Genomic DNA, 24,971 nt, shown 5'->3' with positions numbered 1-24,971 from the left:
CTCATGCTTAATTTACATATTACGATTCCTTTGTGAACAGATGAACGAATGAATTCATGTTTTGTGCATTGCTGACCCAAAGGCAGATCAGCAAGCAATCTATGAGAGAGGGCGATGGAGGAAAGCGTCTGTCTATTCACCACATCTCGCTGAGGCAGTTGGGGCCGCAAGAAGCAAGTGGCTCTAGTACGACCCAGGGTGTGGGCACGGAGACGCGGGGACAAAAGGAGACGCCGCAGCCCGGAAGCACCCTCATGCAGCCCGAGAGCATGGAGACGGGACATGTACGTGACGGCTTCCGTTATCGGGGGCAGATGGAGGTCCATGCAGGGTTCACCGCTGAGACCCTGGCCAGACACTTGGGAAGAGATGTAGTACATCCTGCATATTAAATGCAATAGAATGGTATAATGTAGTATATCATGTATATTAAACACAATAGAATGCTGTCATGTAATATATCATGTATATTAAATGCAAAAGAATGCTTCGATTTAAAGCTTTCGTGACTGCAGGGATTCATCTTCTTGGTTCTTTCGGTAAAATCACGTAGAATGGAATTAATAAAATAATGAAAATATACATAATAAAATAATTCTCACGATGTTTCGGCCACAACGCAAGCAGCCGTCCTCAGGTGGAGAACAGGTCTGTCGAGAAGACAGAGTCTGAATGCGAGTGTCGACAGACCTGTTCTTCACCTGAGGACGGCTGCTTGCGTTATGGCCGAAACGTCGTGAGAATTATTTTATTATGTTTTATTTTTATTATTTTATTATTTCCATTCTACGTGACTTTACCGAAAGAACCAAGAAGACAAAAGAATGCTGTTATGTAGAGTATTATTCCTGATCGTGTAACCGCCCCGTCCGCCGTCACCCACCGTGCGTCGTGCAGATGAAGCTCTCCGTGGTGCTCCACTACTTGCGTGCGGTCGGCGCGCCGTTATCCACGCTCGCACTGCTCCTCTTCTGCGCCAACTACACCACCATGCTGGGCACCAACGTGTGGCTGAGCGAGTGGGCCGGCGAGCCTGTTGTCAACGGCACGCAGCGCAACACGGGCTACCGCCTCGGCGTCTACTCCGCGCTGGGCGCCGTGCAGAGTGAGCGCTCGCAGACAGAATTGATGAATACGTCCGCACGATTGTTAAATACCGGCGCCAAAGGCCCATAGGCGTCAAGCGGGCCCAGCGAAGAACAGCAACTTAAAACTTGCAACGGATAGAAGTTGTAACACGTTTTTTGAGTTAAGCAAGGTTATAGGAGCTCGGGAAAATCTGTAAAAAATAACTGGGCATCTGTGATAAACAGCTTTATAGCTTATTGGATTCCTCCAGTATAAATACATATTCTGAGTCTGATCTGAAAGAGGCGATGGGAGAGTTTCCACCAGTTTCCAACTCCCTGCAGTGGAAAGTCACCAAACGAACCTGGAAAGTTACCAGATGTTACTAGATTGACCCAAAGTCGTCAAAAGTGTTGCTAGACAACACACGTAGAAAACTGATGGTAAAGGCGTGGAGCATAGATCTGGTACCATAATACAGTACAACAATGGGGTTTTCTGCACTGCCCTCAATGTGGCTCCGGAGCAGGCGACAAACATTAGTTGACTGCACGGTGGTTGCTCGTCCAAACACTATCCATCCTCAATCCTGCTTAGCTTCTGAGGTCAGATACGATGGGGCACATCCCAGCACCCGGATGTAAAGATTAAATAAATCAAATGGAACCTTACACTGACCATGCAAGACATTTATGAACGAGGACAAAACCATACCACCAAATGTGAGAGTCGAGGTTTCAGATAACACAGTGTACAGAGCACTGCACCACCAATGCCCTTTTTAGTCTGTCACCGGCTACCCTGGCGAAATAAAGGAGATCATTACGATGTATCAACATTTCCACCCTCCTCCACACGCCAGGTGTGCTGTCCTTGGTGATGGTACTGATGGTCTTCAAAGGGTGTCTTCGGGCTGCCGGCACCCTGCACCTTGCACTGCTCGATAACAAGCTGCACTCGCCGATCTCCTTCTACGATGTCACGCCTCTGGGACGAATCATCAACCGCTTCTCGAAGGTGCGGAGGCTAAGATAAGCGGATGGAGTTTACTGATTATTATTATTGTAAAACTTATTTACCCAGGATAGCCTAGCTGTATCCTCAAAGCTCTTTTTCAGGAGAGTCCCTGCCAAGTTTTCACAGTAAGTTGCGATGCTGCTGCGTGTAATCCCCACTCAGGGAGCTGCAGGTAATTTTTCAGCATTACGATGTTTGGCCAATATCAGTTATGTTTTTAAATCTCTGGGAGGAAACCGGAGAACCTGGAAAAACTGCACAGAACTTTGGCGCTGGGCATTTGCCGCCTATAGTTGATCCTGGTATTGGACCACTCCTTCCGACACACTGAGTCTACCTGAAATTATTTGTTGAGTGATTGAGGTTTGACATTTTAGTTGGGCTGGCTGTGATGACATGACTCTAGGATGTCTCATACTGGGTGGGATGGAAGGTAGGCATGTAACAATTGAACCATTAGCGCAGATGTAGCATTTGCAAATTAAAAACATAGAATTGCTATGAGTTTTTAAGTAAATTATAGCTTAATTATTTTATTCCCCTGTGACTAGATCACTCATAATGTGGTTGGTATTGCCTGCTCAGAACTAAGCAGGTTTGAGTCTGGATTGTGCTTAGATGGGTGGCCACGTGCATACAGGGCAGGTTGTTATAGGGCTTACAGGCCTACATTATGGGCAGCACATGGCTGAACAACAAAGCCCATTGTCGTACGATGCTTCTATGCGGTGACTGACGGTAGAGTGTCGTGGTGGTGATGGTGTTGTGCCGCACGCAGGACGTGTTCATGATAGACGAGGTGCTGCCGCCCACGTTCCTCATGTTCCTGGGAGCCCTGTGCAACTCAATCTTCACGATCCTCATCATCGTCATCAGCACGCCGGTCTTCGTGGTCGCTGCCATTCCCCTCGTCGTCATCTACTTCTTTGTGCAGGTGTGCCCCGAGTCCTCAGCGAAAGCAATCCAAACAAAATCCATCTCAGCACCTCTTTCACGTTCCCTCCGTCCTGCCCTCGTCACTTCCCCCTCCTCAAATTGTTACCTCTCACTTTGTGCAGAAGTCGACGGTGGTCGCCCTCTGGATCGACTTGCCCCCACCGTAGCAATGTAGAATTTCCACCACTGGCTCAGGACTGTAAACAGGAATACCCAAATTCTAGATTTGAAGCTTTCGTGACTGCAAGGATTCATATTCTTGGGTTTTTTTTCGGTGAAGTCACGTAGGTAAAAAAATAAAATTAATAAAAGTAAAATAAAAAATAAAAGACTTATTTTACTTTTATTAATTTTTATTTTTTACCTGCGTGACTTTACCGAAAAAACCCGAGAATAGGAATACCCAAAGCCTCAATGCTCTTTGGAGCAGAAAATCGCTTTGACATTTGGGCTGAGTGAGACAATGATTTCAATCCAGGTTTCAGTCACCCTAGGGGAAGTCTAGGCCAGGTTAGGATACAAATTGCCACTCAAGCCTTATATACATATATTATAATGGCATGTGCTGTTAGCAAGCACCTATTAAGGGCAGTTTCTCAGCGCAAAATGGGTCGGTTTGGCCATCAAAAACCTAACTGACTGTGTCAAACCAATACTAATATTTCATATACCACAGTAGTAGAGAAATGTATAAATGATATTCACTTACAATCTTCTTGCGGCAGTAGAAACATGTCACTCATCAAAGAAATGGCTGGAATGATGCACCAATCTGTGATGAATCTTCACCATGGCCATGTGGTCTCAAAGTGCACGTAGCCTGGCACAGGTGATGTGGCAATGTAACTGAATGCACCACTGCCTGCTCCTCTAAACTCCTGCCAATCTTAGAGCCTTTCCCTAGAATTTCATTGCTTAAAAAATGGCTTATTTTACTGTCCTATCTAAATCACAATTTGATGCTAATCTGTAAATTAATTATGATAATTTCTCTCACAATTGATGTCGATGTTTCTGAATATTTTTAAATCCTTTATATTAAGTTCACTTGCTTGCTTGCGCGCTTACGACCGTGCAAATCTTTCGGTCGTTTTTTAACCCACTTCCCGTGATCCAATCGAGCTGATATTTTGCACACAGACTCGTTGTGCGTGACAATTTATTTTCGTAATTTTTTTCCCAAAATTTTACACTTTATAGGAAAAAATTAATTATATTTAATTACCAATTGCTTAATGGTGGCAGGCAATCATCTGACCCATAGGGGGCAGCCATCTCAAGCCAGAGGACGAGAGGACTCTAGCCGCCACGCATATAAAGGATTTCTAGTGAAAAACTCTGTTTTTACGGGTTCATTTTTTTAAAGTTATTTGTCCATGACAACATTTATTCCTCGAAGTCAGTTTGTTTCAATATCGATTCGTGTTCGTGCACTGTTTTTGATTTCTTATGTAATTCAGTCGTATTTTCGTTCACATCTATCTATTCGCTTCATTATTGTACTTCTTTTAACATTATTCCTTTTCTCATTTTGGGTGCCCTAGGTCACTTACTAGCAAATTAGACTATCCTAGCCCCCTTGAGTTCTCGCTTCAGTTAAAACGAAACAAACTTGAAACTATACTCTTTCGTTCTTTCGGTAAAGTCACGTAGGTAGAAAAAAATATAAAATAAATCACGACGTATCGATCGCAACACAAGCAGTCGTCCGCGGGCGGAAAAAAAAGAATCCATCAGTAGAACTGCTGAACCTGAAACTGCCCCCCCCCACCGCCCATCGGCAGAGGTTCTACGTGGCGACGTCGAGGCAGCTGAAGCGGCTGGAGTCGACGGTGCGCTCGCCCGTCTTCTCGCACTTCGGCGAGAGCGTGGCGGGAGCGGCGACGCTGCGCGCTTTCCGCCAGGAGGAACGCTTCGTCATCGCGGGAGACCGCGCTGTCGACGCCTTGCAGCGCACGTGCTACCCCAGCATCGTCAGCCAGAGGTACAGACGCGGCCCGCGCCCGCGTTACTGCGGGAAACGCCGCTCGGATGGAAATCGCTCCGCATCACGATGCGTTCGTTAACCGGTGGAATGGTCAGTGCCACGATGTATGTTGGACTACTTTCGCATCGTGCGTAGCCAAACCATGCTACTCAGAGGTGCGGGGAAAGGACTAAAAGCAACATTTTTACTTTAAACTTTCGTGACTGCAGTGGTTCTTTCAGGAAAGTCATGTAGATAGAAAATAATAATACAAAATAAAGTGAATAAATAGAAAAATTATAAAAATAAAATACGAATAATAAAAAAACCAAAAACACTAATATAGACTGTAGCCTGATTTGTGAGCATAAGGCAGATTTGAAACATGGTAGGACCAATGCTTCTGCCATGGCTGATCATTATTTTAATGTGGCTGGTTCACACGAAATAGATTTCTCTATGACGATGGTACTTTGCAAGCCTACTGGCTATCAACAAAGATTAGTTCATGAAGCCATCCATATATACAGACACAGACAACATTTCAACGTAGAGGATGGTTATAAACTCAGAAATCATTGGAAAGATGTCATCAACCACTTTGGGTCATGACTTCATTTGTGTTTTCTTGTCAACCTCCACCGTCAGCAGTGTGGGTGTGTGGAGTGAGGTGCAATGATTGCCTGGCAGCCCTTTGATTGGTGTAGACCCACTTCGTTGGCGTTGCTTTCTGATACATTAACATCAGCTGCCCCGCCCATGCTGCTGACACACCTGATGACGACCGCTTGTGTTGCGATCGAAACGTCGTGGTTTTTGTTTTTATTATTTTCATTTTTATTATATTTAAATTACTGAAAGAACCAAGAATAATACTACATTATAGACTGCCAGTAAGCTCACTCAGGTTAAGAACCAGGCTACAGTCTAGATTATAAACTACCAATATGCTCACTCAGTTTAATAAGCATTGCTACAGTCTACATCATAGACTGCCAATATACACTCACCAGCTTAAAAACCAGGCTACAGTCTACATTTTCGACTGCCAGAATGCTCACCAAGGTTAAGAACCAGGCAACAGTCTACATTATAGACTGTCAGTACACTCACCCAGCTTAATAACGATTGCTATAGTCTACATTATAGGCTGCCAGTACACTCACTCCGATTAAGAACCAGGCTACAGTCTATATTAGTGTTTTTTATTATTTTTATTTTATTCACTTTTATTTTTTTATTTTTCTGTCTACATGACTTTACCGAAAGAGCTAAAGAAGACAAAAAGCTAAACACATAAAAGCAGTTGTAAAGAAATTAGTTTTCAATCTAGGTGACTTTGAAAGTGCATAGCTCCAGTGGCTTTCTAATATCGGAAGGAAGAGCATTCCAGACGGCCGCAGAAGCGCTTCTGAAAGCGCACGATGGGGTGACCGTCTTTGTTCGATGGCTAGCCAAAATTCGCTGTGAGGATAACCAGAGTTTGCGTGATGGTTTATGCTCCTTGATGAGATCAGCAGGTTTTGTGGTTCATTTGTGGTGCTCGCCATCTAGAGGTCACCGATTCCATTCGATCTCCCGGCGTGGCATTTGAAACAATTGGACGAGTTTCTTAATTCCCCCGCCTCTATCCACCCTGCAGAATAAATGGGTACACCGTAAGTTAATTGACCGGCAGGTCACAGTGTGGTGGGGTAAAGTGTGGAAGAGTAGGCCAAAAACACTCTTAGAGTCCCTCGAGTGGAAGCCCATCTGCCAGCAGTGGCTTGAGGAAGAAATTGCAGGGCTACAGTTTGATTCATGCAGCCAGTGGCATAGCACATGTATGTGCAGGACATATCAGTATCTCTGTGTGTGCCCATGTTTCTGTATGATGGTGTGCATGTGTTTTATTTAATGGTGTCTGTGTTTATACTCTTTGGTTTTTTCGGTAAAGTCACGTAGGTAAAATTTTATTAAATTAATTTTAATTTTTTACCTACGTGACTTTACCGAAAAAACCAAAGAGTATGACTCCTTGCAGTCATGAAAACTGCAAATCTAGAATTGGTGTCTGTGTTTTTCTGTATGTTTATGTGATGGTGTTCGTGTGTTTGTATGTAATTGTGTGTCTGTGTGTCTGTGCAGGTGGCTGGCCGTGTGGCTAGAGTTCCTGGGCGCCTGTGTGGTGCTGTTCGCCGCTATGTTTGCTGTGCTGAGCCGCGACTCCCTGAAGGCGGGGACCGTGGGCCTCTCCGTTTCTTATGCCATGCAGGTGGACATGCCCACCACTGCACTCTCACCTCATTCCAGAGATCTCCCCTGTATCAGGCGGTGGTGCCGATGCACTTGACCTGTAAGCCAGCACTATGGAGGCAGCGAGGGTTGGTGGATCGTGCTGATGTTGCAAAAATCCCTTCCTGTGGGCGTTAAGGAGGTGCCATACCCCGGTTTGCCAGGAGAAGGCAGTACAGCATGTGTGGACTAATCTCCATCTGTTCCATTTGTATGGTATAGAGTGTTGCCCCCTTATATGCGTGTTTTTCCCCAGATGTATAGGTACTCCGTATGAGTGCAGTGTTGAGAGATGCAGTTTGCATGATAGATGCTATATATGAAAACAATGATTATTGTTAATATTGTATATGTATACCACAGCAAGAAAAAACTGCTGTGGTTGTCCCACCTGATGACGATTGCTTGTGTTGCGATCGAAATGTCGTGATCTTTTATTTTTCTACCTACGTGACTTTACCGAAAGAACCAAAGAGTATGGATTCCTGAGGTCACTAAAGTTTAAATCAAGGTTGTATATGTATTCAAGAGTAATACATTGAATTAAATTATTATTCATATTGTCCAAGTTTCTGTCATGAGGCCCTCCACCACGCGACATAGTCAAACAGATGAAGTTGTCACGTGGTCTACAAGCGCATAACGAGTCAATAATTATTGTTATGGCTCAGTGGTTCATTGAAGAACAATCCTCACAACCAATGCTAGAGAGCAGATACATATTTTGCCAGATGATTATTTGGCCTAACCAAAAAGACAATTAAGAATCATAGTATTGACTCCAAAACATACATGTTGAGTGGATTACATTACTTTGGGAATATCAAATACGTGACTTTACCGAAAGACCCAAAGAGTATAAATTCCTGCAGTCACGAAAGCTTTAAGTCAATATTTAATATCAAATACATTTCTATATTACATTACGTTACTTCTAAAACTTTCCGATATCAGAACTCACTCACTGATCGCGTGTATATAAATAACCATCCCAACATTGTTTGTTGTATATGACAGCAGTCCTCACTCACGCACATGCATCTCCTTCATGCTCCCTGCAGGTGACGGTGGTGATGAGCTGGATGGTCCGGATGTCGTCAGAGGTGGAGTCAAACATCGTGGCTGTGGAGAGAGTCAAGGAGTACTCCGAGACTCCGCCTGAGGTTGGTTCAGCGAAGGCTTTACATGAAATCCTTAAAGAAGCACACAACACAATAATACAAACAGTATTTGTTTCGTAGTTATATTAGGGGATGTCTGACAAAAGTTGAAATTTCGTTTATGAGAACATTTAATTTGAGGTGGCCAGTTGGTTTTGGGGCCAGGGTGCTGAACCTGCACCACTGAGAAGCTAGGATTAAATCTTGGTTTTAGTTGCCTGCGGCGAAACCCAAGTTTTAAATTGTAGCAAGTTGATGGTCTAAACCCGGTCACTAATGACTGCACAAAAAACACAATATTAAATGTGGCTGTTCCATATTTGACATGTGACGAATAATCCTAGCATGGCATATAAAATGCCCCTCGTATGGATGAAGAGGCCTATTTAAGGGACTTCAGAAGTATACTCTTAGGTTTATAATATTATTTCTATTAATTTTATTATTTACTATTATTATTTATTTTTTACTATTTATTTATTTTTACCTACGTGACTTTACCGAAAAAACCTAAGAGTATGAATCCTTGCAGTCACGAAAGCTTCAAATCTAGAACTTCAGAAGTAGTTTTTTGACATCATTTTCCAGGGCCATATTCTGACATGAAATCCATATTGGCTGCATGCTATGCAGTAGCTGGTCGCTAGGATTTGGTAAGGGCCGGGAGGTGAATGCTTAAATGGTGACTGTATCGGATAATGTTAAGAGATGCACAAGAAAAAGTGAGTTCTTAAATAGTTCTGCGGCGTCCTCTTCTGAGGCAATTTTCCAATATGCCACCTACAGAGAATTGTGTTTCAACTTGGGTGGCGGGTGCTCATTTGACCTTCGGACAACACAAGTTGAGCATCGTAGAGTGCCAGGGAATCTTTTTGGCATGTGCAGGCGGATTGGGAGGTGGAGTCGTGCCGACCGCCCGCGGACTGGCCATCACAGGGCCATGTGGAGTTCCGCGACTACAGCACACGCTACCGCGAGGGACTCGATCTGGTTCTACGCAACATCAGCTGTGACATCAAGGGTGGAGAAAAGGTACCACCAGTTGCCATCTCTGTGCTCGTCATTGCTAGCAACATTGTTCGTAAACCACTTTGACTTCAGTGCAACGTCACATATCCGACCTGTCACATTTCGGCCCTGAACCAATTAAACGTCCATACCCAGTACAGTATTTGAGCGTGGTGGAGCTCTAATTTTTTACAAATCTGACATTTTCACGCACAGTTATGCACATTCACTTACAAAGCACTTCGAAAAAGCATTTTGTCATATTTAAAACTGTTTGCGCCACCACCATCACCATCATCATCACTACCGTCATCTCTTCCGCAACCACCACCAATATTATTGTTAACACGATTTTAACATTCATAACCATAACCATCATCATCTCAGCTGTCATTACACAACCACCATCAATACAACATCATCATCCATATCAGTAGCAGCAACAGCACTGCCATGTTAACCACCATTATCACAATTACCGTCATTAATATTACCTCCATTAACATCATCACCATTACCAGCACTATTGCCACCATAATCACATTCACAAATACTGTATTCATCATCTCCACTACGAGTATCACCACCACGACCACCGTTACAATTGTAACGTTCTGACCCGCGCCCCTATTGGACATCTGTGAAAAAGAGCTTCATAGCTCAGTGGATTCCTCCTGCAGTCCAAATAAAGATTCTGAGTCTAATTACCACCCTCATCACAATAATACATTTGAATTGGCAAAACATCCGAATGATCAAATGCAGGAGTGTTCTGTCTGTTTCACAGTAGACGAAAAAGATCATGTGATATTACAAAAAGAAAATGTATCTTGTGTGCAGGCATCCTGGATTAGCAAAACCTGTAGAAATTTTGCATGGTCTCAGGACTCTGCTAAAAAGAGTCTTGCAACTTGGCGAGGCTTTCCTGCGTAAACAAATGTCAGAGTTCGAGACTTAATCGACCGCACAGGCCATTTCCACTCGAGTGGCAGTAGCCGTTGATGGTTGTTGCTGCAGGTGGGCATCGTGGGCCGAACGGGCGCGGGGAAGTCGTCGTTGACGCTCTGCCTCTTGCGCATGGTCGAAGCGGCCAGCGGAGCCATCGCGATCGACGGCGTGGACATTTCGCGCATCGGCCTTCATGACCTGCGGTCGCGCATCACCATCATCCCGCAGGCAGGCCGCGGCACCGAGCTCGCACGAACACCACGGGCGAAATAGTGAAATGTGTCGGTTTTTTTTCTTGTTTGTTGTTGTAACAAAAAATATTTACGTCTTGATGAAAAGGCCGACACACGTTGGCCATGGCACTTGACCTCATTGTTGGCGTTAGAAACATCCGCAATGATTTAGCGAAAAATTGGAGGAAAGGAATCGAATGCCAAGTTTTTTATTTGTGTGTCGTTAAGAAAGGCCATTGCCCGGAATGTCACCTATATTCTTTTTAAGGTGGTTTTATTGACGCATGTGTTTGTTGTTGTTGTTATTTGTGCTTGTGCACCACTGCAAATGCAATATCACAAAACTGTTGTTTTGTGATTAGTTGCAAAGTATTTTTGTTATTATCAGATGCCACTTCTTTTTCTATCTACAGTTTGTTAAACAATGTAACAGGATATTATTACTCCATGTACAGTATATCTCAACAGACCCTTTCCCATTTACAAGAGGTCTGCAAGTGGAAGGGTGGGTCCCGTTCATCTCTGAATCTCGGCACATGCAAGCGGCTCAGCATTAATTATATTTTGGGAGGCATAGCGCCATTGTTTATACTCACCAGAGAGAATTGTCGCGACACGACCGCACTCGGCAAACTGTGCCACGTGCCCCCCTCCCCCCCCTGCATGACCTTGTAGGAGCCTCGGTACCGATAAAGTTATTATATTTTAGTTTTTCTTCCGGTTTCGTTTTGGTGCGTACATGTACGTCATTGGAACGTCATCAGAACGGGAAAGGGTTAACCATGCTTCCTTGTAGCGGAATGTTGAATGCATTATCACAGCATTGACTCCATGCACTACTTGCCCTGACTCTTCACACAGTCTAACATTTGCACAAGCCTGGGCTATTGCCATAGACGTTCTAGATGCGGTGGAGTCCCTATTCTGATGCTCATCGCCATATTTGGTGACCCTAACATCACATACAATAGAGACGTTTAATATTGCATTGAGGCAGTCAAAGTGGAGGGAATCTTAGTGTTTTTGTTGCAAAGGCAAAATAAGGCAGATAAAGAGGTACATATTCATAATAAACGTTTTTGGGTTAGATGGCGTTATTTATAAATGTGTCGTAACCCTCCACCACCCGACACGGCCAATCAGCAAAAAAGTGTCACGTTGACAAAATACAAATAGATCACTACTTTAGCCCACCAGTGTCTTGAAGATTCACTCTTCGACACATTTATAAATAACGCGATCTAACCCAAAAACGTTTATTATTAATAATATTGGTCGCGAAAGCGTACGTGTTAAAAAGAGGTACATACTCGAATATGCAGAAACATCACCTTGTGAGGATTAATCTGGTCTAGAGAATGTAACTGCGTCAGTGCTATAGAATGCAAATTGATGTTTTGGATGAAACATGCTTGAGGTGTTCGTGTGAAGGATTTAAAGATTTTAAGATTAACCAATAGAGGGCAGCATTGTTACATTTGCAATGCTTTTTTTGTTTAAACCTAAGCCTATGAAAGAGCTCTTATCTGGAGTGTTTCAAGGGTGCTGAATACAATTGTCAAATACTATTTTTAAACACAAATTTTAGGGGACATTTTGATAAGTGTGACATTAAATCAGATAAAAAAGCAGACAGCCTGCTGTTACCAGAAATAAATGATTGAAAAAAAAAGTGCTTTACTGAGAAAAAACACACTTGGGATGTAGAAAAACAGCCGAATTTTATAACATAGAAGGACCATTGCACAAATTGGATGTGTCTACAAAAAGTGCTCGGTGATTTATAATGGCAAGCCATGTAAAGATGTAAGATACAATTTAAACAAGACACAATTTTGCTCAAATTTCAATTCGCTTATTTTGCTTGGATTTTTCATTGCTTTGTTGTTCTACTGGTTTTTACGAAATTGCTTTTGCCATTTCTGGTGACCTGGGTCACTTGCAATTGAGAACTATCGCTGTCTCTCGAGTTCCCACCTGCTTGAACAAAACAAACCTGGAAACTCAAAACTCCCGTGGCCAGGATCCCGTGCTGTTCGGGGGCTCCCTGCGAGACAACCTCGATCCGTTTGGCCACCACTCGGACGCCGAGGTGTGGGAGGCGCTGGAGTTGGCGCACCTGGGCGAGACGGCGCGCGCCCTGCCCGGGGGAATCCAGCACGAGTGTGCCGAGGGCGGCGAGAACTTCAGGTGATCTGCGGAGGACTTGCGTGGCCTGGCGGTTAGCGGGAACGCTGCTCCAAATCCGACCTCGGCGTCTGAGACCGTAGTCGCTTTGGCCATCAAGCGGTTCTGTTGTGGCGCGCGATTTTAACCATCCCGTTTTGTCATGCGTTGAGATGCCGCCATCCCAGTGCACGTGCGCTCAAGGCATTGTAGCGTATGCACCATTGCTGAGGATGTAAACACTGCACAGATGCATGTTAAAATGACACTAAAATCGTGCACCGGAAGGCATTGCCGTATTTTCCCGCATATAGCCCGCATACGCATATAACCCGCAGACGCATATACCCCGCAAAAATAGTGTTTTGTGTAAAAAAAAATTCAGATAGCCCGCACTTCCATGTACCCCGCATGCATTCATATATTTAACGTCGTTACCGCAGCTTAATTCCATCATATTAATACGAAGTACATTTGTAATACATTCCACAATCAATTGTTAACATTAAAATCATAACGTGCACAAAGAAAACAAACTAACCGGAGACGAGTGAACTTTAAACAGTAAATAAGTAACAAAAGTAAATATCAAATAAATAAGTAACATAACTGGTAGATAAGTAAGTACAGATTGCGCACTGCGCAGATAATAGCGGCACTACGATAACGCCGTCGCCTCGCCCCCAACCCCTCCACCTCTCCCTCCCCCCAGCTGCCCCACCCCCAACCCCCACCTCTCTCTCCCCCCAGCTGCCCCACCCCCCAACCCCCACCTCTCTCCCCCCAGCTGCCCCAACCCCCACCTCTCCCTCCCCCCAGCTGCCCCACCCCCCAACCCCCACCTCTCTCCCCCCAGCTGCCCCAACCCCCACCTCTCCCTCCCCCCAGCTGCCCCACCCCCAACCCCCACCTCTCTCCCCCCAGCTGCCCCAACCCCCACCTCTCCCTCCCCCCAGCTGCCCCACCCCCAACCCCCACCTCTTCCTCCCCCCAACTGCCCCACCCCCCAACCCCCACCTCTCCCTCCCCCCAGCTGCCCCACCCCCCAACCCCCACCTCTCTCCCCCCAGCTGCCCCACCCCCCAACCCCCACCTCTCCCTCCCCCCAGCTGCCCCACCCCCCAACCCCCACCTCTCTCCCCCCAGCTGCCCCACCCCCCAACCCCACCTCTCCCTCCCCCCAGCTGCCCCACCCCCCAACCCCCACCTCTCTCCCCCCAGCTGCCCCACCCCCCAACCCCCACCTCTCCCTCCCCCCAGCTGCCCCACCCCCAACCCCCACCTCTTCCTCCCCCCAACTGCCCCACCCCCCCAACCCCCACCTCTCTCCCCCCAGCTGCCCCACCCCCCACCCCCCACCTCTCTCCCCCCAGCTGCCCCACCCCCCAACCCACACCTCTCTCTCCCCCCAGCTCTCCCGTCGCCGGTAAACATGCGCGCACTTCAAACATTGTCGTTTAATTGTACAAACAATTCATTTAAAACGTGATAACATGTGCAATTTTAGTGTGAGTGGTTTATTCAGCAGTGCTTTAGTCAAAGGTAAGTGTGGCATAGTGGATAGTCCTACCATGAAAAAATGTAACGAGTTATATGACATGTCACACGTGTAAAATATTTTGGGATAGCCCGCACCTCCGTATACCCCGCAGGGTCTTGATTTGTTTGTAAAAAGTGGTATACCCCGCGGGTGATATGCGGGGAAATACCGTATTATTTACAGTTTATCCTGTCATGTTGAGGACTATGCACCGATATTGCGTTGAGGGTTAATGGAGTGAACAAGAGATGTACAAACAAGAAACAAGACAACTTACATTGTAAAATGAGACGAAAGAGAATCAATTCTTGAATTGAAATACGCCTCCGAAACCATGACAATGTTTCGTGGAGTCTCGGGGCGAACTGTTACATGACATAACGTTACACACAATCACATCGTGTGTCAGGGTGGAGCGTTTGGCGCACTGCATTCACAAACACGATGAGACGGGTCCGAGCGGCGAGTAACGCGCGTGTTGTGTCGTGCGTGTTGTGTCGTGCGTGCTGTGACGTGCGTGCTGTGTCCTGCGTGCTGTGTCGTGCGTGCTGTGTCGTGCATGCTGTATCGTGTGTGCTGTGTCGTGCGCGCTGTGTCGGGCGTGCTGTGTCGTGCGTGCTGTGTCGTGCGTGCTGTGACGCGTGCGCTGTGTCGTGCTTGCTGTGTCGTGCGTGCTGTGTCATGCGTGCTGTGTCGTGCGTGCTGTGACGCGTGCGCTGTGTCGTGCTTGCTGTGTCGTGCGTGCTGTGTCGTGCTTGCTGTGTCGTGCGTGCTGTGTCCTGCGTGCGCTGTGTCGTGCTTGCTGTGTCGTGCTTGCTGTGTCGTGCGTGCTGTGTCGTGCGTGCTGTGTCGTGCGTGCTGTGTCGGGCGTGCTGTGTCGGGCGTGCTGTGTCGGGCGTGCTGTGTCGTGCATGCTGTGCCACGCGTGCTGTGTCACGCGTGCTGTGTCGTGCGTGCTGTGTCGTGCGTGCTGTGTCACGCGTGCTGTGTCGTGCGTGCTGTGTCTCGCGCAGCGTCGGGCAGAGGCAGCTGGTGTGCCTGGCGCGGGCACTACTGCGCCGCACGCGCGTGCTCGTGCTGGACGAGGCGACGGCCGCCGTGGACGTGGAGACAGACGCCCTCATCCAGGGGACGATCCGCACGCACTTCCACGCCTGCACTGTGCTCACCATTGCGCACCGCCTGCACACCGTGCTCGACTGCACACGGTGAGTGTCGGGGTTGTCACCTCTCCTGCTTTTTTTTTCTTTCCAGGATCGCACCCTTTTTAAGGTAGCTCTTCCTGGGAAATCTGTACATCTTCCCCGGGACATTAAAAGTCCCAGAGAGTTTGCAACTGAGGTGGATAGTTGTTGTCAGCCTGTAACTTCCCACTGCTCGGCAAAAGCCATCACCTTGATTCCCCAGCTGTTCCCTTGCACTCGTGGCCTCCGAACTCTGTTCTGTCCCGTCTTTTTTTCCCACCATCCTCCTCTGCTTTTTTTGCCTTTGATTCCCGGTCTCCACTCTCTGTACTTAATTTTGTATATTGTCAGTTATCATGACGTGTGCTGCCCATTTCCACTTGATGACTTCCTTTAGCAACAGCGTCGGCGATCCTTCTTCTTTTCCTTATGTTTTTATTCGTCAACGTAGCTGTTTGACCTCGTCGTATTTCTAGACTTTGTAGTGTTACTAGAGGCAAAATAGTATCAGTGGTTGTCCCCAAAAGCTTGATTGACGTGTGCTGATTTTCAGGGTGATGGTGCTCAGCAGTGGCCAAATCGTGGAGTTCGACTCGCCCGACGTTCTCCTCTCCCGCAAGGACAGCGCGTTCCACAAAATGGCACGGGATGCGGGGATCGTGTAATGCACGTGCCTTAGGTGACTAACTTAAAGTGAGAAAATTTCACCTAAATACCTCATCGCACAACCGAGGTCAACATTGCAAAAGAGGCAATGTTTTTTAATGTGTCTCAATGGGTTTATTTCATATCCTGGTTGAATGAAGGATACAGGCAGAACCCGGGATTTTGGAGTTTCACTGGCCCTTGTCCATAATCACACCGTGTATATGGTGCCACTAGGGTTGCCACAATCTGCCAATACTACAAGATATATCGTATGATATAAGGTCCATGATAATAATATCGTCCATTTTTCCAAATACCATTGGCTGCTGGCAGCTCATTGAGCCAGCACCACCGAGACCCTGGGCTCGAACCTTGTTTTATATTTCCTCTGTGATAAAAATAAAAACTTCGTAACGTGTTGATGGCTTCGACATGGTCGGCAACGACTCTCACAAAAAATCCCCAACAGACTGTTTGGATTTTCACCAAATTGCTGGCACCGACTGCTAACGATGTGTTTGCATAGCTATGGGATGGATACTCTGCAGGAAATGTAAAACGGGTTCCCATCTCTTGTGGTAAGATGCCCATTAAAGTGACATCGAATTGCTTAACCCTCATGTCATGGTTGTAATGTGGAGTTTGACTCGCCCGACGCTCTGCAGTGGAAAAACAACCTGGCACCTGAGCCGCGCTGGGCTGGCTTATTTTGTCAGTGGAATAGGGATATAAAGGGCATGGCTATTATATTTATGACACCGATTGTACCGTTTTAATTTAAAACTCAACATTGTTTAGGCGATTTATTAATGTACTGCTTGATGAAAGCCTCCCCACGCCATATCGAACATGGGTGTTATTTGACCATACTTCATCATTTGTCGCCAGTGCGGGTTGATAAAGGGGGGCAAAAGAACCGGTTCAGATATCACGAAAATGAGAACATGGTTGCGCAAAAAAAACATCCATCATTCTGCGTTATTATAGTGCGTTGTTATTGAAAGGTAATATTATACTTCTATTGAGGGCATTTAACTCGATCGAGCATTGCTTGACATTGTGAGAGAGCTCTAGCCAGGCCCTCTGCACCTTTTGGCATTTCTGTTGAATGGCAATCAAACATTGCCATATGTTTACCAACAGCAGCGATGTGCTCGCAGTCATCTATTGTAAATTGAACACATTTCTTTCAGGTCACACAGCTGCGAAATATATCACTTTCAGTAAGTCCACGTCAGAATGCAATCAGTTGCCACAATAATCGATTAGTGTGGATTCTATTGGCGGTGCAATTGTTTGCATCAACAAATGCAAAGAATTGTACTGAGCACCTATAATGTATATTTAAGTGCACTTCCATTACGAACACGTGTGTTGAATTTGTGTTGATGAACCCAAACTGAATTAATCAGACTCTTTATGGCTCTGAAGAACATCAAGTGTTGTCTATTCGACTGCCTTTTGGCAACAGGCTGTTTGCACACGATAGCAGAACAAAAATAAAGGAAAATGAATCAGGCAAGGACATACGCACTCATGAATGCTGTTAACAGTAATATTACAAGATATTTTTCAAAAACTGGGTTGGGAAAAAATCTATATTGCCCATCACAAATTAGCTGATGAGTTAGTCATAGTAACAACCTTTAGGCTGCATCTATATGTAAACACTGGTAGATAATGTGTAGCAGTGTGTTCGGTGCTTCGTCACAGGTGTTAAGTATTAAACAATCGGCATCTTCTGCGTACTTATCCAAAGTTACGCTGTAGCCCAGAGGATAAGTCATGAGGTGGCTTGGTTTAAAAAGTGAGCGATGCAGATTTTAACCACTGCTTCAGATTTGTGACATTAAAACCATGTATGGGTGAATAACAATGCTACGTACTTGATATAGATACATGGATTTTACCCCTTATCGGCAGTGATATTTTGTGGGGATGTGTATATTGTTTGAAATTTACAAGCGGATAGAAAATCATGTCTTGAGATGTGAGTGTGGTATCGATTAGAGAAATTAATTCCATTCGATAGAGAGAATGAGTACGTTTTATGGCAGGTAGAGGAGAGAATTCTTATCAGAACAATTCATAAAAAGCCAGACGATGTGGATTGGGCATATTCTAAGGAGTAAAAGCTTGATAAAGGAAGACACAGAAAAATAAACCTGTTTTTATGATGGCTTTCATTTACACGCAAAAGTCAATGGGCAGTAAGTTTGTAACAAAATGAAAAATAAGTCATTCTAGGGACACTGCTGAGAAATACAGCGATATATCTAGATTCGAAGTTTTCGTGACTGCAGGGATTCATACTCTTTGGTTCCTTCGGTAAAGTCACGTAGGTATACATTTATTTTATTTTATACCTACGTGACTTTACCTAAAGAACCAAAGAGTACTGCTATATATGTATACTAGCTGTACTACCCGGCTTCGCCCGGGACTTGTATCCACCACGCCCGGCCGCCTTTGTCTCCCCAGTGGCGATGTTAATACGCCACACCAGTTACTCGTTTTGCGGCTGAGTCCCTCCCTCACCACTCTCCCTCCCTTACCACTCTCCCTCCCTCAGCACTCTCCCTCCCTCACGACTCTCCCTCCCTCACCACTCACGCACGGCCGCCTTTGTCTCCCCAGTGGCGATGTTAATACGCCACACCAGTTACTCGTTTGAGGCTGAGTCGACCTAGGGGAGGTTCAAATAATCTTGACCGGGGGTGGCCATGAGCAGGAATCGAACTCGGTTCGCCGGGTTGGTAGCGCAGCGTAGCGTTAACCACTTCACCCACCGCTCCTCACACACGACACACGCACAGATACACACACAGACACACACACACAGACACACACGCAGACACACACAGACAGACACAGACAGACACACACACACACAGACACACAGACAGCACGCTAAGCACTACACTACCGCTCCCCACACACCACACACGCACACACACAGACACACACACAGACACACACACAGACACACACACACAGACACACACACACAGACACAGGCAGCACGCTAAGCACTACACTACCGTTCCCCCTACACAACACACGCGCGCGCGTCCATAGGTACACATACACGCGCTTGCTGCAGACACACACGACTTTCAGGGTGCATACGGCAGTAAACGACTGAAATAATAAAGCGGCAATGCTGTGTAAGGAACGCCTTAGACCCGCATTATACATTTGTGTAATGCGAGCGTAAACACACAAACACACACAAACACATACACAATACACACACACATACATGCAGACACACAGACAGACACATAACACACATACATACACACACATACAAACACAGAAACACATACACACACATACATAGACACACACATACATACACACAAACACATCCACAGACGTACATACACACATACATACAGGCACGCAGACATACACATAAACACATACAAAAAAACCCACATACATACACACACATACATACACACATACATACACACATGCATACAGACACACAGACATACACATAAACACATACACATGACCCGGCTTCGCCCGGGACTTGGATCCACCACGGCGGCAAAACCGACATACATACACACACAGACATACACAAAAACACATACACACACATACATACACACATGCATACAGACACACAGACATACACATAAACACATACACATGGCCCGGCTTCGCCCGGGACTTGGATCCACCACGCCCGGCCGCCTTTGTCTCCCAAGTGCCGATGTTAATACGCCACACCAGTTACTCGTTTGAGGCTGAGTCGACCTAGGGGAGGTTCAAATAATCGTCACCGGTGGTGGCCGTGAGCGGGAATCGAACTCGGTTCGCCGGGTTGGTAGCGCAGCGTAGCGTTAAGCACTACACCCACCGCTCCTCACACACCACACACGCACAGACACACACACAGACACACGCAGACACACACAGACAGACACAGACAGACACACACACACACAGACACACAGACAGCACGCTAAGCACTACACTACCGCTCCCCACACACCACACACGCACACACACAGACACACACACAGACACACACACAGACACAGACAGCACGCTAAGCACTACACTACCGTTCCCCCTACACAACACACGCGCGCGCGTCCATAGGTACACATACACGCGCTTGCTGCAGACACACACGACTTTCAGGGTGCGTAAGGCAGTAAACGACTGAAATAATAAAGCGGCAATGCTGTGCGAGGAACGCCTTAGACCAGCAACACATTTGTGTAATGCGAGCGTAAACACACAAACACATACAAACACATACACACACATACATACACACACATACACACAAACACATACACACACATACACACACATACAAACACACAGACATACACATACACACAAACACACACATACATGCACACAAACACATACACAATACACACACACATACATGCAGACACACAGACAGACACGTAACACACATACAACAACAACAACAACCGCCATTCGCCACTAAGTGGCGGTGACGTCACATACATACACACATACATAGAGACACACAGACATACACATAAACAAACACACATACACATGACCCGGCTTCGCCCGGGACTTGGATCCACGATGCCCCGCCGCCTTTGTCTCCCCAGTGACGATGTTCACACACGACAGCAGTTACGCTTTTGAGGCTGAGTGGACCTAGGGGAGGGCCAGGTCCGTTTCAAATAATCGTCAGCGGTGGTGGGCGTGAGTTGGAATCGAACTGGGGTCGCTCAAGCAGCTTAATGACTGTTTGTACAAAGAACATATAAAGAATCGATTATAATAACCAGGCAAGAGTCCACATTATAGACTGCCAGTACACGCACTCAGCTTCATAAGCAGGCTAGAGTGTACATGATAGAGTGGCAGTACGCTCACCGAGCTTAATAAGCAGGCTACAGTGTACATGATAGACTGGCAGTACGCTCACCCAGCTTAATGAGTATTTGTACAGTGAACATTAAAGTAATCGATTGTTGGCGCGTTGGGTTTAAAAGTAATATTAATAGCACACATTGTGGTGGGGGTGTAGTGAAGAGTAGGAAAAACTTTGATGAATTTACCTCAGAGTGGCGTGGTGGGTGTCGAGGCCTAGTAGCGTGCAAAGCCTGCGGCCTCGCCTAAAATTGTCGGCTTGGAAAAGGCAGGGTACGGGTGGCGTTCCTTCCCCCCCCCCCCCTAGCGCTCCAACAATACTGTGTAATGGCTATTATTTAATTAAATACGGAGCTTATGAAAGTGGCGAAGGCGTGGCTAGCCGTTGGCAGGGGCAACCGCCGTCCAATGAAACTGCAGCCCTTGGCGAAGGCGTGGCTAGCCGTTGCCAGGTCCAATGAAAGCGGCGAAGGCGTGGCTAGCCATTGGCAGGGGCAACCGCCGTCCAATGAAAGTGCGTATGGGCCAAAGTCCACACACATACACACAGACAGACAGACAGACATGAACGATTTTATATATATAGATACGTAGCGTAGTTTAAACAAAAAAGTGGATATATTGAATATTGCAAAACAAATAGGCAAAAAAAGAACAGGATTAGAGCTGTCAGCTGTAATTTGAGCAATTATAATTGAGCAATTATAATTGCTCAAATTTTCTAGCCAATAATTATTGGTCAGAATAACCGAGTAATCGGAAAAGGAAATTTGGTACATTTTTAGGAGACATTGTCACAAGGCTTAAAACATGCATTTAGCACGATGTATTACTAATCTGTGTTACTACCAGGAAGTGTTTGCCACTATTGCGTATGATTGTGTTCTTTTGAATAATACGTACATACATTTTAAACCTTGCGAAACCGAAAAAAATCGTACAGTATATAACAATTTGTTCACATTTAACGCCTTCACATTTATTGAATTTAACTCTGGCGCATATAATTCACTTAACAGCGAACTCATGCACAAACAAAGGAAACTACCCCACTCCTCAACTTGTGTAGACACTCTCCTTTGTAATGCCATCATACGAGATGTGAAGAGCGGGGGTTAATGACGTAATCGCACCATCAGCCTATACCCCATCGTGATAGGCATGGCCCTTCTAGACGTAGGAAGTGATTGTACAGATTCCATTTAACAGGTAGGAACAACAGTTCTACACTGCCCACCAGGGATTATTTATCTGTCGTGCATAGCCCCTCCCAAACATGTACTGCTCCTGGATTGGTTGAAGTGCATCACGTGACCGCGAGGTTTCTGTCGTGCACGAATGCGCTGTCCAACCAATTTCCTACCTGCCCACTCCGAAGGAACGTGTTTATTAGGGTCCAACCAAAAGATAAAAAGAGTTATAAATTATATGTCTTGGTAAATGTTACCGATTAATGATGACAGCTCTTCACAATATGGAGTGTTTTTTTATGTAAACATAATTTGATCATGAGAAGCAGCATTGGGCACAAAATGTAAAGTTTTCAGACTGTGTTGCCAGGTACAAGGTATGGATCACAAACTTGAAAAATAAAATTCGGAGGAAAGTTTAAAAGTGTGCAAAGAAGCAAATGTAGATAGATGCACGCTGGGAATTATGCTGTGAAAAAGGAACACTTGGATCAGGGCACGAGCACAAATCCGAGACGTATTGTTTTTTTGTTTAACAAAGTAGGCTTGGGCAAGGCTCTGCTAGAAGGAATAATGACAAATGAACAAGATTTGTGATGGAAGCGTAGCTCAAGGAGAAAACAGTAGCTGAGAAGATGACCATCGCAGAGATATAGCAATGAGATCAGTTCGTGTGCAGGAGTGAGATGGATTGTGGGATCACGGGATCATGAGGGATTGTGATGGTGTGGAGGTCTCAAATTAGCATTGTATAGAACGTGGCTGATTATATTGGATAACTTAACTTGAAGAATACTACTCTTTCCAAACCAGCGAAGTATAGTTTTTTGGTTAAGTAAACCTATTGAAATGAGTCTGTGGTGTAATTTGTATGGGCTGTTCCCAAACAGGATGCCATTATTTTATATTAAGAAAATATTTATTCACAATTTATCAACATTGTGCTGAACACAAAGTCATGGGAAACGGAAGGTCTAGGTCACAAATTAGATTCGCAGTGACTCCAAATAATTTATGTTGGACAATATTAATAACCAAAGCACGTCAGCTGATATAAACTGCACGCCAAAGAACGCGGCATATCTATTGGAGTCCGAGCACAAATTTAAATTAATTAAAAAGGAATTAATTTTAACGGCTGCCCTTTTGTAACAACTACATTCGTTACACGATTAAGACCATGGATTTCCCTACAAATAAAAGCACACCGTTAAACTTGCGCAAGATGAAATGAAAAATAGGCTTTACGGTGTTTATTTTAATTTAGGAGCCCATATAAATGTCATTAATGCTACAAATAGCACACCAGAGAAAGTACAAATCTGCTATGAACACTCATGAACAACCTCAGTGTTTATTATTCCAGCGATTTGGCTGCTGAAACCTGAATCGTTGGTCAGACTCACAAATAATGTTTACAATCTCTGGCAGCAGTGGATACATTAGTGTATCATGTTTCAGCTGGGGCGAGCGGTGCACCCTCGTGGTTCCACGTAGTTGTGAGATTCCCCAAATCCATTAGTTCTGTGGGGTGGCCAGGATATAACAGAACAGCAAGTGGATTCATGAACGTCTCTGTGAGGCCCTTTGTGTGATATAACCTCTTATGTGTGTGGCTTTTTACTCGCAAGCACAAAACTCTCCTTAAAAAAGGAATTGTCCAAACATTCCAATGCTGAATCTTCCTGCCATGACCGTTCCACTGATGGATGTGCCCAGCTTTTGACTTTGAAAATACATAAAAGTGGAAATTGACGCAGTCATCCAAGCTGTCGCAAACCAATAAACATGTATTGACTGAATATATGAACGACATTATTTATATTAATGTTCATACGTCTGTAACTTTGCATGTCAAGTCAAATATGTGCCATTGCAAAGCTTCGGAATGTCTCCCGTTTTTTGTTACGGTTATAATTTTAAGTAAAACTTTTTCCACATCGGGACTTGTGTGATTCTTTATTGTATTGGTTGGACTAGTAGGATGGGCGTACACTGGTGAGACAAAGCAGGGGTTGGTGGCTCGTACAGAGATGGACCCGTCGTGTATGAGATACCCACCTGCTGATTCCTAAGTTACCTTAGAATACAGTACAACACATAGGTTTATGATGTGTGGATACATTAACCTTTCTCCATCATAAAAAAACACTAACGGTATTCCTAAATGGAAACCGCCCACATTGATGTCGATATTTGATCGATATATTTTTAGCTTTTGGCACGAAAAATCGGGCAGCTTTGAACTCTGGGATGAACTTGCCCTAAGAGTGAAACCTACTAACCTCCAGGCCATCGTTTTTGGGTGACAGACTTTAAAAATGTAGAATCTCGTTAGAATGGTACCAAGGTTCACATTTATAGCGCTTCTATAATGTGTAAAAAAAACAGGCTGGGTACGTGGTGTTTTGGACTCGGGGTGCGTGGTGTTTTGGTCACGTGGTGTGTGGTGTTTTGGACTCGGGGTGCGTGGTGTTTTGGTTTCCTCCCATGTCATTCTAAAAGAAAATCTCAGTTTAGTTGAATTGGGTTCATCTCGTCAATATGAGCACTGGTGGACCCAGTGGGGGGTGGCACATGCCTTCCCAATGATCCAGCCGTCATTGGGACGGCCAATTACTTTGAAGTATATAGGAAAACCTCTTCCCTTTTGTGAATTTCTCAAAAGGAGGTGGTTATCCTCAATGCAGAGTTCATCTTTATGAATTCGGCTTTAATATTCCCCATGTGAAAGCATGCACTGAAAGAG

General features: G+C 45.4%; 1 protein-coding gene across 3 annotated transcripts in view; it reads left to right on the top strand.

Moving 5' to 3' along the window:
• Window positions 1-18,312, top strand: part of LOC133353670 (ATP-binding cassette sub-family C member 3-like) — a 61,206-nt gene extending 42,894 nt beyond the window's left edge. The window contains exons 21-32 of one of the 3 annotated variants that reach the window (XM_061570098.1): window positions 83-284; window positions 898-1,105; window positions 1,931-2,085; window positions 2,864-3,019; window positions 4,806-5,005; window positions 7,115-7,241; window positions 8,323-8,424; window positions 9,307-9,453; window positions 10,517-10,605; window positions 12,634-12,800; window positions 15,330-15,524; window positions 16,054-18,312. In XM_061570098.1, the coding sequence (XP_061426082.1) occupies window positions 83-284; window positions 898-1,105; window positions 1,931-2,085; window positions 2,864-3,019; window positions 4,806-5,005; window positions 7,115-7,241; window positions 8,323-8,424; window positions 9,307-9,453; window positions 10,517-10,605; window positions 12,634-12,800; window positions 15,330-15,524; window positions 16,054-16,058 (1,753 nt within the window). In that variant the 3' untranslated portion in view covers window positions 16,059-18,312. Of the gene's footprint in view, window positions 1-82; window positions 285-897; window positions 1,106-1,930; window positions 2,086-2,863; window positions 3,020-4,805; window positions 5,006-7,114; window positions 7,242-8,322; window positions 8,425-9,306; window positions 9,454-10,446; window positions 10,606-12,633; window positions 12,801-15,329; window positions 15,525-16,053 lie in introns of all 3 variants that reach the window. The other 2 variants (XM_061570097.1, XM_061570099.1) reach the window with 2 other exon arrangements.
• The last annotated feature ends 6,659 nt before the right edge of the window (window positions 18,313-24,971 follow it).

Source organism: Lethenteron reissneri, chromosome 44, assembly GCF_015708825.2.
Source record: "Lethenteron reissneri isolate LAM-NWPU_2019-01 chromosome 44, ASM1570882v1, whole genome shotgun sequence".
Lineage (NCBI taxonomy): Eukaryota > Metazoa > Chordata > Hyperoartia > Petromyzontiformes > Petromyzontidae > Lethenteron > Lethenteron reissneri.
The sequence above is the reverse complement of the archived record's forward strand: the minus strand, read 5'-3'. Positions and strand labels throughout refer to the sequence as shown.